Source organism: Phaenicophaeus curvirostris, chromosome 3 (genome assembly GCF_032191515.1).
Source record: "Phaenicophaeus curvirostris isolate KB17595 chromosome 3, BPBGC_Pcur_1.0, whole genome shotgun sequence".
Taxonomy (NCBI): Eukaryota; Metazoa; Chordata; class Aves; order Cuculiformes; family Cuculidae; genus Phaenicophaeus; species Phaenicophaeus curvirostris.
The window spans coordinates 76,483,617-76,503,030 of record NC_091394.1 but is presented as its reverse complement, the minus strand read 5'-3'; the positions used below and the strand labels follow the sequence as shown (position 1 = coordinate 76,503,030).

Genomic DNA, 19,414 nt, shown 5'->3' with positions numbered 1-19,414 from the left:
CACAGAGATAATTGGGGTAGCTTTTCATACAACAAAAGAATCCAAAATTGAAAGCACCAGCACGCAGACTTGTATTTAAGGACTAAACAAAATCATTTTATGTGCCACAGGTGAATTAGTTTTCCAGTGTGCTAATAACACTTTATGCACCAAAAACACTCCTGCTAAGTAATCATCAGCCAGTATATGCAGTTGTTATATACAATACTTACTTCGCCTGCATATTCTATACATCACAGACTTTAATGCTGCCCTTCCTGGAATTACATTTTATAGAGGTTTTTTTGGTTTTTTCTCTGGTTATACTCCACCTAGTATCATCCTAGTTGAACCATATTTTTTTCCCCTCTTTCTCTCAGCAGCAGCAAGTGAAACAGCAAGAAATAAAATGCTTTATTACTCAAATTGTCAAGACACCTTCGATCTTTGCACAGCCACCTACAGACAAGCAGTGACAAGAAGCTGCAGAAGCGTCCTCATGACCACGGATCATATAATTCCAGTACAACAAGAACAGTAGACAACTGATGACTCAGCAAGGAGAGAAGAAGAAAGGTCCCCCATCTGTTCTCCAGGTAAATATGCCCCGATTTATTCAAGAACCTCATGCCACTTGCACAACCACCTCCTTGGCATTTTATATGCAAACAATTACTTAGATTTTAGACCAAACTGTTCTCCATTCAACTTCACAGATGCCTAATGAATTAATGAATTACTCACTAATTTTCACATAAACAAAAAAAATTTTGAAAGTCAGTTGCACAGGTGTTGTATTGTATTCCAAGATTCCTCTAGAGTGGCCAGAAATGCACATTGAATTCATTTTCTTGGTTTTACACACACACACAAAAATTATTCTGTTGAAGTACTTGCAGCTCTTGAACTTTGTCCAACTCCAATGCGCTTCCCTGCCTCTCTGCATGGTGTGACCAGCAGCTCCACTGACAGTGAATCCTGGCCTAGGGGGAGAACTGTACTGAGTTTATCTGAGTGCTGGGTGACAACTTATCCATTCACACCAAACTGCCGTCCCCTTTAACTCATTTGAGAAATCACGTGTGTATTTTGAGAGCACCAGCTACACAAGTGATTTGTATATGTGCTTTGTAGAGTTAGCGAACTCAACCAATCCTGGCCGTATCTCCTGCAATCTGATAACACTGCACAATTTCAGATTATTCTTCTCATCTCTCCTGGACAACTTTTTTCATTCTTTCTACAAGCAGGTTGCACTGCTCTCTTAACTCTTTTCTGTAATTCAAACTCCTATTCCAAAACATCGTATCTAACATTATTAAGATCAACTGTTCAAATAGCACAACTTTCGTACTACAGAATCCTCTCAAAATAGTACAGCTTTAAATAACCCTTTTACTCCCCTGAGGCATAAGTTGAATTTGCTGTTAAATTATCCAGTATAGCTTTCTTAATTCCCAGAAGTGACTGCAACTGACAGCAAAAGCATTTTTGTGCTCTCAAAGCACTTCATGTTTCCTCTCCACATACTGTTCACAGTAATAATGAGGACACCTATACCTCATGTATTAAATTGACTCAGCTCCTTCAGCAAGTACTTGAAAGCAAAGGCTTGAATTCTCCCTCATTCTTGGTATATAATGTGTGATTATTTAATGTTTTCTAGTTCTATCTATATAAAAAAACAAACCCAAGAACAAGAACTCATTTGCAGTACACTATTCTTCAAGCTCCCTGGGACCAAAACTTTTCCTTCTCATTTGTCATCAGTCACAGGTGCCACCTTGCAGATGCAGAAAAGCAGAGTTTCTTCAGAGTCTGAGCATGCAGGTTAGCATCTACCACTGGGAACACAGAACCAGTACAACCTTCCTGAGACACCAAGGGGGCAGGTAAAGTACCCAGTAAATTTTCAATTCTAAAATTTTAGCCTTTTAAATGTATCCCCATTCATGTACAAAACAGGTGCCACAGACACTTGCCTTATGAACTGTTTGTCTGCCACTCTTAAGTCCTTGCAAATGACTCCAGCCAGCATTTCATTTGTCAGTGCCTTAATTCTTGTAGGCATCTCCTGTCATAACCTATCAAGTACTCTCTACTATCTAATTGCATTATTCATGAAACTGATGAGAAAAAACACTGTGGTCACTGGAACCTATAACAAAAGCAACAATTCTATAGTATGTGTAAGTATGCACAATTCCTTTAAAACACAATTAATATTCTAAGACAAAAAATGAGGAAAAAAAACTGGAAAGACACTCAAAAAACCTGGACCAGAGATTTCTGAATCATGAATTGCTTTTCAGCAATGTTTTAGGGGCAGAAACTGAATATAGTTGTTACAAAAACACAATTCCAACATGATACTCTCCAAGAAACATACAAGTACAGTTACTGATAAAGTAACTTCACAATTGCTAGACACAATGCTTACAAATATTTCCTTTGCACAAGAATCATATGTTGTTTATATATGCACATAAAAATTAAAGATGTTAATAAACTCACCCTTACCCCTTTCACAGAATCATGGAATCATTAGGTTGGGAAATACCTTTGAGATCATCAATTCCAACCTTTCCTGCCCACTACTAAATCATGTCTCCAAGCACTTCATCTAGCCGCCTTTTAAACACCTCCAGGGATGGTGATTCAACTACCTCCCTGACCAGCCTCTGCCAGTGCTTGAAAAGCCTTTCTGTGAAGAAATTTTTCCTAATGTCTAATCTAAACTTCCCCTGACACGGCTTGAGGCCGTTCCCTTTTGTTCTATCACCTGTCACTTGGGAGAATAGACAAAACCCCACCTCTCTGCAACCTCCTTTTAGGCAGTTGTAGAGAGCAATAACATCTCCCCTCAGCCTCCTCTTCTCCAGGCTAAAATCAGACAAATGACATTCAACAACCACTACATAGGAAAGAAACTGGGGGAAAAATAGCACACTTTTCAGTTTACTTGTGTTTCAGAATATTGAGGTCAGCTACTTCCTTTACAATTTTTTAAAAGCTAGACGCTTTTAGGGTTTGGGGTTTTTTCCCTTATTAGATTCCACTCAGCGCAGCAGCTGGGTAACTCTTAAACACAAAAGCATCCTTTTTCACACTGCAACCTACTGACAGCAAAACCTAGATCCCTGTGTATTTCACAGACTATTTTACATTTATTTTAAAGTAGATATGTTTCAAAATTGTCAGTGTTGCTTAAAACAGACCAATATTTTGTTTAAAGCCCACAGAAACCATAAGAATGTCAGGTAGAATAGGTCAACAACATACTTAAATTTATCCAAGCAACACTCTGAAAATATTAATAACCTGTTTCTCATTTAAATCCACCACAACACAAAGTTTGATGACATCAAATGTGTTCTCTGCAGCATTTACCTTATTATGAACAAATTTCATGATTAAAAAAATCTCCATGTAATTCTAAATTATGCTGGACATTTAGATGAACCATTTTGAATTCAGTCAGTCAACTTCTTTATAAAAAGCTCAACCCAACAGATACAGAGGAAGAAAGAATAAAACCATATTTTCAACAAGGATCCTATCCCCCTAAAAATAGTTTACAAATGGTTCTTTCTAAATAACTTATAATGGCAACCAAAGTCAATGAAGCATTCCTTATTGAAGGAGACATACGGAAAATTTCTGCTTTTAGTTTTTGCATCTCACAGTGAGCTGAAGTAAAGTTCTGATGTGTGCAGTATGTGAAAAAGATACTTTGGCATTTGGCACTTTTTATATCAAACCCCTCTTTTGAAAATTACATTGCATAGGAAAAACACAATGTGATACCAGCTTAACGAGAGTTTTGCACTTACCAGAATTGTGGCAGTAGTCCATATACTGTGGAATTTGGATTGTAAAGGCCACCAAATCTGGAGCTAAAAGAGATTCAGGCTTTCTGCTCTCATTGAGCCATTTGCTGCTGTGTAAGTCCCTGGTGTCAGATGGGCCTTGAATTAAAGGAATCAGCCTTTCTTTTCCACCATCACCTAAGATAAAAATCAGACTCCTTACAGCTTTTACTGTAACAACATAAATATTCAACACAAACAATCACTATTCCAAAGAGAACAGCTATTAAAATTGTAAGTAAAGAATTAAAAGAGGAAATAAAAAGAGCACTCTCATATAAACTATTAAACAACTTCCTTAATGTCATCTTGTAAACGTCTTTAAATCCAGAAGGATTTCAAATAAAGTGATCAATTCTTTTTAAAATAGTAATTTTTATACCAACTTTATAAAATACTTTTTCTTAAAATCACCATGAACTCAATTTACACTTAAATACATTAATTTGTCATGCTTTTGACATTAGCTGCTTTTAAATATAAAGAGATCATAGACATTGATTCAAAAGGTCACTGCAAGCTCTTGAAGAAAATTTAATTTAAAGAAATACAAAAATTATTTATCACAGAACCCTCAAAACCTTCATAAGCATAATACATGCTTGTAGCATTAATGGTAAATGAGACAATATGCAGAACACAATAAACAATAAACAGAACACATCAAAATTATGCTGCCAATAAAGCAAAATGCAAATATTCTGTGCAATATGAAACTGATGAGTTATTCCAGTTTCTTCAGCATTTTAGATGAATACTTGTCTCAGCAGAAAAAGAAACAACTTTTTTTTTTATTCAGTGTAAAAATTGGCTATATTGGGGCTAGACTGGATCATCCTGGCAAATAACAAAACAGAAAACAAAAACCCCTCTCTGATTCATATGAACAATGAGTAAATTCTTGTTTCAGTAACTCTCCTTGTAAAAAGCAAGGCCAGTTCTCCTATACAGGCAATAAAGTTTTACATGCTCCAGCTGCACATACCTGGGGCTTTGGCACAAATTTTTATTGATCCCACGGTCCCAGAGGCACATTTGACCAATGATGTGCTGCAGTACTTCAATTCAACATTCTGGATTGAGCCCTCAAGAGTTGGCAGGGGATTCTTAGATTTCACACCTAATAAAAGAAAACTGCAAATGTACTAGCCTGTTGAATTTAAATATTTTTTATATTCCTTCACCAAGGCATTTAAAATTAATTATACTTTAATTATCTACCTTAGATGTTCTTACAGCATTTCTGTTGTGATTCACAGTTTTAAATTGGAAGTGAGAGAACGCTGCATATGGGCATTTTAATACAAAAAGTTACGTATTAAGCATATAGAGATACTGTGAGGACAACACACAAGGCCACTCAAAAAATTGCAATAAGTATCAATATATACACATACACTTTTGTTTTTACTTTATAAGGACCACCTCAACTACTCTTTCATGTATTTATTCTGATCCTTTTATTTCAGGATCTTAAAATGACTAAGCGTTTTCAGCTTACATTCAGACAACATTTTACTCAGTAGCAATGTGAAGGAAGCATTAAATACACGCAGCTAAATGGCACAAAAGGCCAATGGCACACTTGTCATTTTTCAACAGAAATTGGAGTTCAAACCATGCCTTGGGTCACAAAAGGAAATAAGTTTTTGTAGTCTTTCCTAAGACCTCATTTGTGCACACCAGAAAACTAGTGCACTGACTGAAGAAACAGGTGCTATTGGTAGCCCCTTCTGAAGAGCTGTCAGGAACCACAGTGGCAGCAACAGGGGCTCTTACAAGTCAGGGCTCAGATACATACAGGATGGGGGATGATGTGATTGAGAGCAGCCCTGCAGAGAAGGACTTGGAAGTGCTGGTCAATGAGAAGCTCGACATGAGCCGGCAATGTGCGCTTGCAGCCCAGAAGGCCAACTGTATCCTGGGCTGCATCAAAAGAAGCATGGCCAGCAGGTCAAGGGAAGTGATTCTGCCCCTGTGTTCCTCTGTTGTGAGACCTCATCTGGAGTATTGTGTCCAGTTCCAGAATCCTCAACATAAGAAGGAGATGGAATTGTTGGAATGGGTCTAGAAGAGGGCTACAAAGATGATCAGAGGGCTGGAGCATCTCTGCTATGAGGACAGGCTGAGAGAGTTGGCATTGTTCAGCCTAGAGAAGAGAAGACTCCAAGGAGACCTTACAGCGACCTTCCAGTACCTGAATGGGCTACAAGAAAGCTGGGGAGGGACTTTTCACAAAGGCTTGTAGGGGTAGGATGAGGAGCAGTGGGTATAAACTGGAGAGGGGCAGGTTTAGACCAGACATAAGGAAGAATTTCTTCATTATGAGAGTGGTGAGGCACTGGACCATGTTGCCCAGGGAAGCTGTGGCTGCCCCATCCCTGGTGGTGTTCGAGAGCAGGTTGGATGGGGCCTTGGGCAGCCTGATCTAGTGGGAGGTGTCCCTGCCCATGGCAGGGGGTGGAACTAGATGATCTTTCAGGTCCCTTCCAACTCAAACTATTCTTTGATTCTATGATTCTATGACATGTAGGCAGAGTTTGAGGGCAGCCCCCAAAACAGCCTCAAAAGCATGAAAGCATGGCTGGAGGAAGCCAGCCCTCCTGTTCTGAACAGCGCTGCCCATCAAAAAAAAAATTTACTTCCAAATTAGAAAGAAATAGTTTCAACACCTGTAAGAAGTATGAAAGGAAAAACTAACAGAAGTTACCATTTTTTATGGTTTTTTTCCCTTCATACAAAAGTGACTTGGAATTTGTCAGTTAAAATTGGCAAGCAGCTTGTTAATTATGCAAACATTAGTATAATTATGAAACCATTTCCTCACAGATGTAACATAGAATTTATTCCAAAATCCATAATTATGCAAGGAAAGTATTATGGAATACCAGGTTAAAAAAATTTAAAAGCATTTTGATACATATTTAAAGATAGTTACACACATTAAAGAAACGTAATATATTCTCTACAAAATGAACCCACCAGTTTTCTGCACAATCTCTAACAGACTTAATCCAAAGAACAGCCTTTAAAATATATTAACTAGTAAGGAAAAATTCTTTTAAAAGTGATAGTAGACAAGATTCAGGATTAAACCTGGTAATTACACTTAGTTCACTGTCTATTCCAGTTCCTAACATTTAAGAGTATTTGGTAGTGCATATAAAATCACGCAGTAAAGCAGACTTCTTGATATGCATTTATTTAAGTTTCGGCCTGGTAAGACATTAAAATAATTTTAAAATAAAAAGTACTTTCCAAGGTAGGAATAGAGAAGCAGCATGAAAAGGGACCAGATTGCCATGTGAAAGACGGCTCCACATTCTATACATACTTATCAAAATTTAACCTCTCCACTGTGTCTGAGGTATGCCTAGCTTTTTCTCACTTGTGATTCAGGAAGGCTTCAAGCTCAAAGAATGCTCACTGTAACAGATTTGTGTGCCTGCCACTACAACACCCCATCAGTTTTCAGTTCGAGACGTCAGCTTCAGTGGCTCTCAGTCCGAAAGATCAGCTACCAGTTTTAGTCTCCTGAATATTCCCTCATTCCCTGTCTTGCCCAGGGTAAGCCTCTTCTAAAGCTGAAAATCCACTTTGATCTAAGGTGTGGAATCAGACACAATGCATGGATTTGAAAAAAGCAGATAGGGTATCTGTAGGCATTTCCTAGTCTCGGCTCTGCTTCCTCACATGTCCTATAAACTTGTGCAAATAAAGGCCATTGGCGGGGGGGTGGGGGGGTGGGGAAGAAAGAAAAGAAAGGAGGGGAAGGTATGTTTTCCCCTGTCTTCTGCCTACTCCAAAACAAAGATTATAAAAACACAGTAGCAGCCAAGATTACAGTCAGAGCAAAACAAATTTGAGTTCATAATGTGATCCCCATTTTTCAATTCTTCTCAAAACTGGTAGGTTCTTGCTGTTTCCATCTTTCAGCAACTCCTTTGTACCTCAAAATATAAGATTTGATGTCTGATAAATTTCTCTAACTTTACTATGAAAGATTAAGTACTTTTAAAACTAAATATTTTCCACCATGGAGTCCACTTCTAGATGCATTACCCTGGATAACCTCTCTGCATTCGGAGTAAAATTTTCCACGTATCTTGAATTTTTGTTTAGTATCATATTTGAAAACAAGAACAAAGTCTCACATGACCGTGCTCCCTATTTGTTTCTGTTCACTCCCATTCTCTCACCAAATAACTCTGGACTTGTTGAATTCCAGCAAGATACTGCAGTGTTATCACAGACATTTATCTCCTACAACCTTCACGAAAATGTGGCTATATTAGTCCTGTTACTTAACAAGTCAGCAAATGCATGACAGTCAGCAAAGCACAGCGCAAAGTAGTCAGGGCACAGTTTTTCATCCAGCCAGCAGTTTAAGATCATGATAGGAAGCTGGGAAAGCTGAATGGCTTAGCCTTGAAGAAACTCACAAACCCTTAATACATATCATATAATTAACAATTTTATTTTAATGCATATGAAGAAGTAACTGAAGGAAGCAATAAGGTATTTTTACTGCAATACCTGTCAGAGGGTTAGGTTGTTTTCAACTATTTGAAAAGACAATAGATAATTATTAGGAAAACAGAGCATAATCACACCCTTCCTTTTCTACGTTGCTATCACATCAAATGGCAACTTCATCCTGCTCTCAGCTCTAACACGTGAAAACCACAGTGGATCACATAAATAAAGCAGAATCCGCAAGAGTTAATTCTGCTCAGGTTCCACACCTCTAGACTAAAAGAGTTCTCAGAAACCCCATTTATTGAACATTAAAATCCTATACAGAGGCTACAGTAAGGAATATGGAACTGAAGATGTCTAAATAGACTTTGATTGTGAAGACAAAAATCACCTGAAAGTAAGGCACTTCCCCTTCCCAGTTACAAGTCTCTTATTCAAAGCGCACAAATTTTAGTGGCTTTTGGTGAACCATTTATAATGAATAGGTTTAATATAGGGAAACAGCACATCTTTTTCAGTCTCTGAAAGTTTTTGGAAGTTATGAACCATCCCTCATACACTTGTCCAATTGGCAAGTTGCTCTACAGAGAAGAAAGAAGCTTTGTTTCCTAAGCACACCTCTGATTATCTGTAGTTGCCCTCCTTGTAACTGTAGTTCTTCCCAATTTTTCTCCCTTATTGTCTCTTTCATCATGATAATGATTGAAGATTCCTGCTGAGAGGAACAGAGGGTCCAATATGTCAAGCAGACTCTACTCATAAAGAAGTCTGCACCCTCCCAGGAGCCCGGGTTAGGGATATCGCTAGGAAGCTCCCCAGTCTGGTAGAGCCCTCAGACTACTACCCGCTACTGCTCTTCCACATGGGAGGAGATGAAGCTTAGGCTGGCTACTGAGGGAATCTGGGGCCCAGGTGGTATTTTCCTCCCTCCTTCCAGTTGCGGGCAGTGACATTGCAAGGCACAGACAGACCCAGTGTATTAATACACGGCTCTGTGGCTGGTGTCACTGTAACAACTTTGGGGTTTTTAACAATGGAATGGCCTACACAGCCCCAGGTTAGGTGCCACTAGGTATCAGATGGGAGTCACCATTCTCAAGGGGAAGGAGGGAGCTTGCAGGGCTCATTGATAAGGCTTTGAACTAGATGGGAAGGGGCAAGGGGATAATATCAGGCTTGCCTGACATCAGGCCAAGCTGGATGGGGTGTTTGGCAGCCTGATCTACTGAGAGGTGTCCCTGCCCATCGCAGGGGTTTGGAATTAGTTGATCTTTAAGGTCCCTTCCACCCCAAAACATTCTATGATTCTATGACTGGCTGTGGGAGAAGACACTATGGTTAGAGGGATGGGGTGCTGGTATGGGCCCTTCTCCTGTTGCCTCGGGGTGTGCTGGGGATGCTGCAGCACAGTTGAAGTGCCATGGAGATGAGTGGGAGGCTCCTGAGGTAGAACACGCCAGGAAGGAAACCTCCACAGAACACCTTAAGGGAAATAATGGGTGTTCCACTAAGAAGGGGATGCGGCCAGCAGCCCAGCTGAAATGCCTCTATACAAACACACACAGCCTGGGCAACAAACAGGACGAGCTGGAAGCTACGGTGCTGCTAGAAAGTTATGATCTGGTTGCCATCACTGAAACTTGGTGGGACCATTCCCACATCTGGAGCGTGGCTATCGATGGCTACAGGCTGTTCAGAAGGGACAGAATGGGAACGAGGGACAGGAAGACACTGGACCAATTTGCCCAGGAAAGTTGTGGATGCCCTCTCCCTGGAAAAGTTAAAGGCCAGGTTGGATGGGCCTTGAACAGCCTAGTCTGGTGGGAGGTGTTCCTGCCCATGGCACAGGGGTTGGAACTAAACAATCTTTAAGGTCCGGTCCAACCCAAACCATTCTATGATACTATCGTCAAAGGCTCAACAGTCGTACACAGTTAAAATATTCTTTAAATACATATTTAAGCAAATGAATGATCAAGCAAGTGTAGCCTGTGGCTTACTTCCCTCAATGATTATACACTTGTTAGAAGTAGTGTCTTCTCGAGCGATTAATTGAGCAGGAAGATGCTAAAACTTCTAGATAAGAAATGCTCCATGCCTCCAAGAACAAACTCAAACTTAGAACGGAGAGAAATGCTCCACAAGATTTTAACTAAGACATTGACCATGAATGTAAAGAGGAACCAGGGAAACCAAATCTATCATTGCCAACAGCAACACTATTTGAATTCAACATCCTACAACTGAAGCACCAGAAGGACTTATTTCCACAGTGCAAGACAATGAAGTATAATTCTTGCAGTACTCACTCTTCTGGTATCATGCTTTCAAAGGCAGCACTGTGATTTCATCGACTTTGTTGACCAGTGTAGTCAAAATTGGAGAACGTATCAACCATGTTTGTTTTTCAGTACACCACACATTTTCTTTAGTTATTTAGTATTTTCACCAGGAACACAGTAATCAAAGACTTAATGGAGACAGAGATACATATACCTGTCTACACCAAACACATATAACCTATAGCTGCTTCCACATAAAAATGGCCATTTTCTAGTTGTGTGATTTTTGTCTGAAAACATCTTGCCCATTGTAGAACTATTTGCAATAAGAATCAAGTGTTTCCTTCCTATAGCGTAACCGTTGTTTATACTTGGTGATCAAACAATCTGTTTTAGCTGAATCGGAAGACCATCACACAAAATATAACACATGACTGAAGACTTAAAAGCTGTTCTTTTCAAATAGCAGAATCCAAAAAAAGGCAGAAAGTTTTCAAACTTAAAAATCTATTATGCCTTCCCAACTTAAATACTGTGCATGCTAACTCACTTGAACTGCAAGTCTATAGAGCCATTCTGTTTCAGAAAGACACAACAACTTGTCACATGGTCAAGGAAGCTTCGCTCACAATTCAAAGCAGCCATACACATCCTCCCCCCACCCTTTCTTGTCATACCTTTGGTTGTCTCCGTGTACATAATCCAACTACACAGCTTGCCCCAAGTCCCTGCATTCAGTGACATTCCATGTGCAAGCAGGAGGGAATCAAGTACCTAAAGTCACAATTGTGACTTTAGAGATCAGACTAGGATTTCTGCTAACAAGCCTATTAACACCGAGCAATCATTTAATTTAAGACCTGATTTTAAAAAAGGTACCTAATGAGTGGTTTTACCAATGGTCTACACATCTTTAACCAACCCATTCCTAATACGGTGAATTTGCAACGATTAATGGAGAACCAAGAGACAAAACCTGAAGTGATGAATAGAAAGGACAGAAAACCAGCAAAAAAGGTCTGTTTATGATTTTGGGGATGAGAGTCAGGACTGCATGCTGCCAGATCCCTGAAATACAATGAATATGTCTTTAGAGAGATCATAAAAGAGAGAACTGCAAAATATGAAATAGGAAATTAATAAGGCGTGACTAAGTTCTAGGAGCAGCTCCACATGAATTCTCCCCATGCTTTGGTTACAGCCTCAGATGGAAAACTTTCAATATCTAGAGCAGTAAGTACCAATAAACTCTGCTTAGGCAACATAATACAGTAAAAGACTGTCACATACATGTCAAAATTATTTCAAACTCAGTAAAAAGATCAATTCATGAACAAAAGCTAGAGGCTATTAACCAAATGAAATAACATTTAGGCCTAAGTTGTATAGGAATCAAGAAATATATGTCTAATGATTTTCACAGCAACTTAAATATTAAGTTTCACATGACTGACACAGTAAAGCTAGTAAACAAATTAAAGAATAAGAGCAACCTCATTTCTTTCATGACAGACATTCATTTGTCTTCAGTCACTGCTTAAGCAGTGTCCTCAGTGAGAATTTCTGGAAGTCTGTACTGAACTTGGTTAGAGGGATGGCACGCTTCTGAGGAACTTAAAGCTAAAACTAAACCTAACTCCTTCCTCCCTGCCGCATGAACATAATGGAAGCCACAGTGACGAGCTCTAGCTTCGTCCAATGCTGCTTCTCATGTTCAGAGAACTGGGGGAGCATCAGCTTCCATGTTTTTCATTGCAAAAAACCAGCAGCAGTATAGGAACTTCAACATCTCTTTCAGTCACTGTGCTTCCTCACACACAACACCTGAGAAGAAAACACTGGGGGTTCTGTTTAGGGTTTTTTCCCCTCTGTTTTCCTTTTTTGTTGTTTTTTTTCAAACTGAAAAACAGAAAGTTATTCTAAAATCTAGAAGCCAGGTTATAAATACTTTCTTGGCTCTTCTCTGTAGTAAAACTAAATCTTTATGATGAAGTTCCACAAACATCTCAACTGTGTTTGCAATTCCACATTTTTGATCTGTCACTATAGTCTGCATACCACCTTTTGCAGCCCTAATGGAGACACTCACAGGCTACTATTTTCTTTCTTCTTCAAAGCAGTAATTCAGGCATCTTATTTTAAGGCTGTGTCAAGAGACAGGTCTATTTTTTTTTTTCAAACTCAACTTTACTATTGCATTTACTACGGCATTACTGTTGCCATTCTCATCAAAATTATTTCTTTTCCTGTACCTGTGTCAACTAGTTTTCAGTCTACATACTACTATTCTGAGAATCTGTTTCATTCCCACCCTCTCCCAAGACTCAACAGGGCAATAATAACGTGATTATGGTAGACTGACTTGCCTTTAATTATGGTGAGCTGGACAGATTTTCTGCTGCCATGAGTTTCTTGTGCCACAGTTGCACACCTAAAAAAACATGTCCTAAAAAATAGCTCTGCTTTCATTTTCTCTTCAACCACGGTACTCAAAGGAAAAGCAAACGCATAGTTGGGTGAAAGCAGTTACTAACAGACTGAAATTCCCTCTAACAAAGGTCAAGCTACTTTCTTCTTGGGGAACAATGACAAAGTAGGTATCAATGTAAGTATCTACTATCCTCTCCATCAGAAATTAAACTTCAAAAACCACATGTATGCAGACACCACACTAATTAACCTCCTCAAGTATTTTCAGCCTTTTCACACACAGATTTTAGGGCCAAGCACACAGAGTCATACACTGGTCTTCACCTTGGAAATCAATATTATAATCTCTAAGTAACCCACTTTTATCCTTAAACTGCCTTAAATTAATTAAGTCTGCTCCATTCCTCAAAACCAAAACCAAACCCTAACATTTGACTACCATTTAGTAATAGAGATATCAATACTGCAAAAAATATTCCAGCTTGCTAAAGAACAGCATTTAACCAACAGGGAGTCGCTTACATCTAGTAAATTCCTATTGCTACATTCTCCTTTCAAGACTCCTTACAACAGCCTTCATACAGGTCCCCATCTGCCTTAGCCCAAAAACGTCATTATTTTTCAAAAATCCTGCTTCAAATGGAGAATTAAATGAGTAACCTGTGATTCATAGGCTGAAAACCAATACTGAAGAAATGACAGAACATAGGGAATGCTATGTTTAAAGCATTCTAGGTCAGAAGCACCTTTTAGTGACTTTTTATAGATCATCTGTTTTAAATGGCTGTTCAGTCAGATAACCAAATGCTTTAATTTTGATTGCTCGTAGAAGAACTAAACAATTACCACTGAAAAAAAACCCACTTCTGAAAATACAGAACTGGTAAATGTTTCAGAACTCTTTACCCACTGTACTAAAGCTACCCAGTAAACACTCATGGCCTTACAACAACAACCTATCAACAGGAGAAGAGCCATCCTGACACATTCTCAGTGTAGGGTACAGAAACACAATCCATGCATAGTCTGACTGCTGCTCATTTTGATCTAAATAGCCAATATTTAGAGAAGGAACAACATCTTCAATCTTTAAACATATGTGGTATTACAAATGGATCTAAAACTTGCTGTATAAAGTGCAGTTTTGAACAACATATTATTGTTAACCTCATTGTTGCTATCTAGGCATTGCCAATTAATTACAACTGTACCTATTTGAAGCTATTATTTCAGATTTGGGAACATGACACTGGTCAGGAAACATTTAAAGTTGCTTTAGTAGCACTGTTCCTGCTGTTGTAAACAGACTTCAAGAAAAACAAAAGCACTGATTTCCCTTTCTGCACAATCCCACAGCTGTGTTTCAGATACTGCTGTACCTTTTAAAACAAATGGTAGAAGCTCAAGTTAATGCATTAAAATAATTTTCGTCTTCAAGAAAATACAGAAAAATTATCAGAATCAGAATCTCTAACTTGCAAAAAGCATCTCCTGTCAATCCTCATATCTATATATTACGAATAGACAAATGCTAAAAATAACATGGATGCGAATGCATCCAGGATACAGATAAGTAAGAACTCGTGAAACTCACACAACGAAGTATTTGAAGCAAGATCCTGAGAAAGACAGACAGATGGACAAAGGAAAGAGCTTATGGTTTTCACCTGAAGTAACACATCCTTTGGCTGGAAGCATTCACTCTCAATCAGTTGCTTCCATCTTAGTTGTATAAACCTGCTACCCCTTTCAAATACAGTAGTTTTGATGTATTTGAGGATAAGTTCAGTAGTTCATGCAAAATGTCAACACAAAGTATATTAAAACACTTTTTCTCATTCATATATGCTAATATGATCACAACAAAAAAAAATTAACTGTGTTTCTATTAAGTCTACTTCAAGTTCAATCCAGCACCAGTTCAAATACACTGAGCATAAGTTGCAATATCTTAGGCTGTGGTATAAAGCCTGCATTCTACAGCGCTTTTTTTTTTTTTACTCAAAAGGTGAGTAGCAACTAGAATAATGACATCTACAGCTTTATAGGACAACAAAATGTAGGATGAAAAAACAAAGTCTTAAAGCAACCAGAGCTTCTCTCAGATCTCACCAGCTTGTTTCATCTGTGGAGCTCATTTCTCTAAAACATATCTATTTAAATAAGCTACTTGGCAACTATGAAACTAATAAAGCCTGGTTTCCTCCAAGTTTATATTCCTTTGCCCTTAAAAAGCCTTATTCACTAGAGCAGATGCAAACCTACAAGTGTCATGTAACATACCTACCATGGATGAGAAAATAAATGCTGGAGCTCACCTGGACCTACACATGGTTGTGAGCTTCCCTGTAACAGACACGACACCTGGTCACCTGCTTGCTGTCAAACAGAATATCTAATGACCGAAATCTCTCATAGGCTCAATTTAAGATAATTACATATGGGAAAGAACAGTTACTGACCAATAAAAAGGTCAACATAGAGGATGGACACAGAAATTCTTAACATGGTAAAGAAACCCTAACGGTTTATAAAAATTCAAACAAAGGCCAGACACATTCAGTAACCACATTATCAAAAAATAATAAAGAACTAACATCTACAGTGTAGTCATTAACAGTTTGATTTCCTGAGTTGTTGGGGGTAGTTGGGGAAGCAAAAGAGAGCATGAACATCTTTCAGTTGGGAGGTGAAGAAAGCCCACAGTCCCGTGGTTGAAAGATATACAGAGTTTGCTGCTAGGGACACTGACTGGAAAGGAGTAGGATGTGGCAGGAAGACAGTAATTCAGACAGGGTGGGTAAGTAAAACATGGTAGAGATTACGTGGAAAAAGATTAAACGACATTATATCAGTGTTATCTTGAACAGTCTCCCCATGACTTTCCTTCTTAAATAGCACGTGCTGCTTTAAAGAACAGAAAACTCTGAGGCTAACCCTTCACGTGTAGGGGTCCAGGCACACATATGGAGAGATTTCAATTTCTTTAAAGATAAGTTTTGCTTCTAACTGGAGCATCATATCTTATTTAGGATATGAATTTAAAAACACAATGCTCTAAGTATAAAAAAATGTTTATATTTTCTTTTAAATATCCAGTGCAACTGCTGAGGACTTAAAAAGAAACAGTATGCTTTAGTGTATGGAATGGCAGTTTCTTACACCAGGAGGATATTAACCTTTAATCCTCGAAATCATTAAAGAAATGTTTGTAGAAATATTTTTAGCCTCTTTATCTGGTCAAAGTCCTGGAAGTTAAGTCGTGTCTGTACAAACCAATCATTTCACCAGCAGTTTTATATTTCTTTAAAGCCTCATATAAAAAGCACCTGCTTAAAGTGAGTAATGGAGTTTTATATTCATTGCACTTAGGAACAGCGTATGTAACCTATTCCGTTTTCCTCCCTTGTGGAATATATTTCAGCTTATATTGCACAGCACATTACCGATGTGTATAAAGACTCTCTGATCAGCAATTTGGACTGCAGACAGCAACCTGTATGAGTACACTTTTTTCCCCTCCTTAAATACAGTATCCACTTGATTCACCAACACAAATTAAAACCATCCTTTAAAGATGATGATCTCACCTTAACAGCAAATGCATGAAGCTCCTACATGCTAACACCATAACAATGTCAGGCTACAGCCTACAGCATACCCCCTGCACAACCAACAACCAATATACGCGCTGTCAGCATTAGAAAAAAAGAAGAAAACATATCATCTTTCCTGGCCAAAGAACAGAAAAACTCCATTAGTGTGATGAATTCCTGAAAGATTAAAAATCGTACTGTCTACTAAGATGTAAAAAAGAAGAAATTCCAAAAGCAAGGGAAGTCCTTTAACAAAGTATGTATTAAAGATGCGATTCAGTCTTGCTTTTTTGTCAAAGAAAAGAAAAACACATGGAAAAGGGTACTTCCATACTATAGCTCATTAAAGCACATGCTTGTGACATACATCTTTATAGTGGAGAAATTCAAGGTATTTTTTAACTCAACTACAGTGCAAGATTTTCCTGCAGAATTATTAAACACTCTATTTTGATAGAAGAATAAGTTTGTAACAGCCTAACAATAGTGTTCTTCAATTATGACAACATATTGGACCCAAGTATGCTACAGAGGCATTACCACATTACAGAAAGCACAAGTTATTTTTTAAGTAAGCTCCTGTTTTGCATTTAAAACCAACAGGACAGTTTAACAATCTTTGTTAACATTTTTGCAGTGAACTTAGCCAGGATCAATCTCATTCATTAATTAATTGCAATATGTATTACTATGCTGCACACAGAAAAGGCATTGATTTCAATGTATTTCAAACAGTGTGCTTCACAGACTGATTTATCCTCCATGTACAGAATTCTATCTACACAAAACCAGATGCTACCTTAGAGCAGATAGTTACTCTTCGCATCTTCTTTCATCCACATATCTCTATATTGATAAGTCTTAAATAACATGCAAAATAAATTTGCCAGAACAACTTAAACTAAGCATACAATTACCCGTCAATATTATTGCACGTAAGTACTTACTCAATGAACTAAACAGGAAAGAAGGGCTATATTACATTAGCTTGATTAGTACCTCATGGAACACTGCAGAAGAAGTTTTGAGGTCAAGGCAAGTTTAAAGAGCTCACGAAAAGTAGAAGGAAATATATTCAACAGTCACACATTTGAAGATGTAATCTCGGCGACTGAAATACGTTTTCTAACTTACAGTAATTAGGTTAGTACTACAGAAAGCTTGTTTGTTACAAATTTTCTCTCTCATATACTCAGCACAGTAAATCTTGATAAACCTACACAAAATTAAAATAACTGAGAGTGGACTTCAAAGTTAAAATGAAACTGTGACAAATCTTCACAGTATCTTAGAATGATATCCAAATGACAATTTGAAAAGAGAAAAAACCTCAGCTTTTTAATATAGAGGAGCATTACCATAAACTTACTCTTTTTACAGCATTGTTTCTTTTGCCTATTAGACATCCTTACCATAATTTTAAATATGTACTGAATGACCATATAGGTATTAAAGCTTGGCTTAGTTTATAAAAACGAGTCCTGTATGAATGCCAGTTGTATGCTTTTCAACAGAAGGAACTAAACTTCTTCAGCAATCTGTTTTTCTCTTTCATCTTATCTCTAGTTTCAGTGTAGATTTATAATGCTCATTGTTTCCAATTTTAACAAATCACCTAATGGCAGAAAGGAAAATATGTTAACCTTGGAATTATTTGCAGTTGTGGAAATCCCTTTTGTCTGGCTCATGCAAGGCCTGCAATCTGTTTTAAACACAGATTGTCTGTCTTTTGTCTGACAGCCACCAAGCTGCACAAATTACTTTCTGCCTGTTCACCTGTTTGCAGCTGTGTCTGTAAGCTAAGGATTCTGTAGTTTGACTTGAGCAACCACTCCAGGATTGATGACATGTGCTGCTGATAAACTGAGCAATTTGAAGAAATTACTGGCTAAACTTATTGAAAGACATCTGTGCATGAGCTGAGAACTAGAAGCCTTCAATTGTGTGTTTGCAACCTGCAGTGGCGGCAAGCTGTTTGAAGTGATATCCTACTAGAACAGAGCTGGCCCCAACACAAAATAACTAAGCCATCTTTGCAACATATTTCCTCACACACCAACAGAATTCTGCTCTTTTGGTCTTAAATATACTTCCTAAATAGAGGATGTAACAACAATTAAGACTTCCTATGCTCATCTAGCAGAAGTAACTTCTTTTGAAGCGTTTCCATTTTCCACTCAGATTTGGCATTCTGTATAGTTTCCCGGCCTCCTCTGCTATGTAGACCAGTTCTCAGCAGTTAATGGTACTTAAAGCATCTCACAGGCACGCTTACTCTTTTATGTTAGCCAAGAGGATGTCTCTGCAGTGTTACAGGGGTACAGCTCAACTCTTCTTTCCGCTTGCAGTACCTCATTACTTGTTTATCTAAACAACATCAACTCCTAAAATTTCTGCTGTAAAACTTTTAAAAAATAAATTTAACTTATGAACCTTGTGAATCTGGATAATGTTTGAGCTTCTGGGGGCTATTCTCAAGTGTTAATTTTAAGCTCAGGAAGCCCATGGCTGATATCTCAGGGTGAGAGTGAGCGTGCACATGTGTATATATGAAATTCTTTAAGTTTGAAAACACACCAGACTGACAAGCTGTGCGTAAAGGCTAGTCATTTCTAAGCTGTAAGACATATAGCAAAATAAATTCCTAATTCCTTTAGGACATGTTCTCTAGTGATACACTTCAATGTTATTCCCATTTTGTTTATTCTTACACATTTAGCATAAAAGTGTTTCAAGTATACATTGTGACAGAGCAAGCCAAAGCAGTATTCTACACCTC

General features: G+C 38.1%; 1 protein-coding gene across 1 annotated transcript in view; it reads right to left on the bottom strand.

Annotated features, from left to right (window-relative positions):
- VPS13B (vacuolar protein sorting 13 homolog B) overlaps window positions 1-19,414 on the bottom strand; it is a 435,364-nt gene that overhangs the window by 293,792 nt on the left and 122,158 nt on the right. The window contains exons 18-19 of the mRNA XM_069854414.1: window positions 4,834-4,968; window positions 3,813-3,986 (exon numbers count right to left, since the gene is read on the bottom strand). Of these exons, the coding sequence (XP_069710515.1) occupies window positions 3,813-3,986; window positions 4,834-4,968 (309 nt within the window). The remainder of the gene's footprint in view (window positions 1-3,812; window positions 3,987-4,833; window positions 4,969-19,414) is intronic.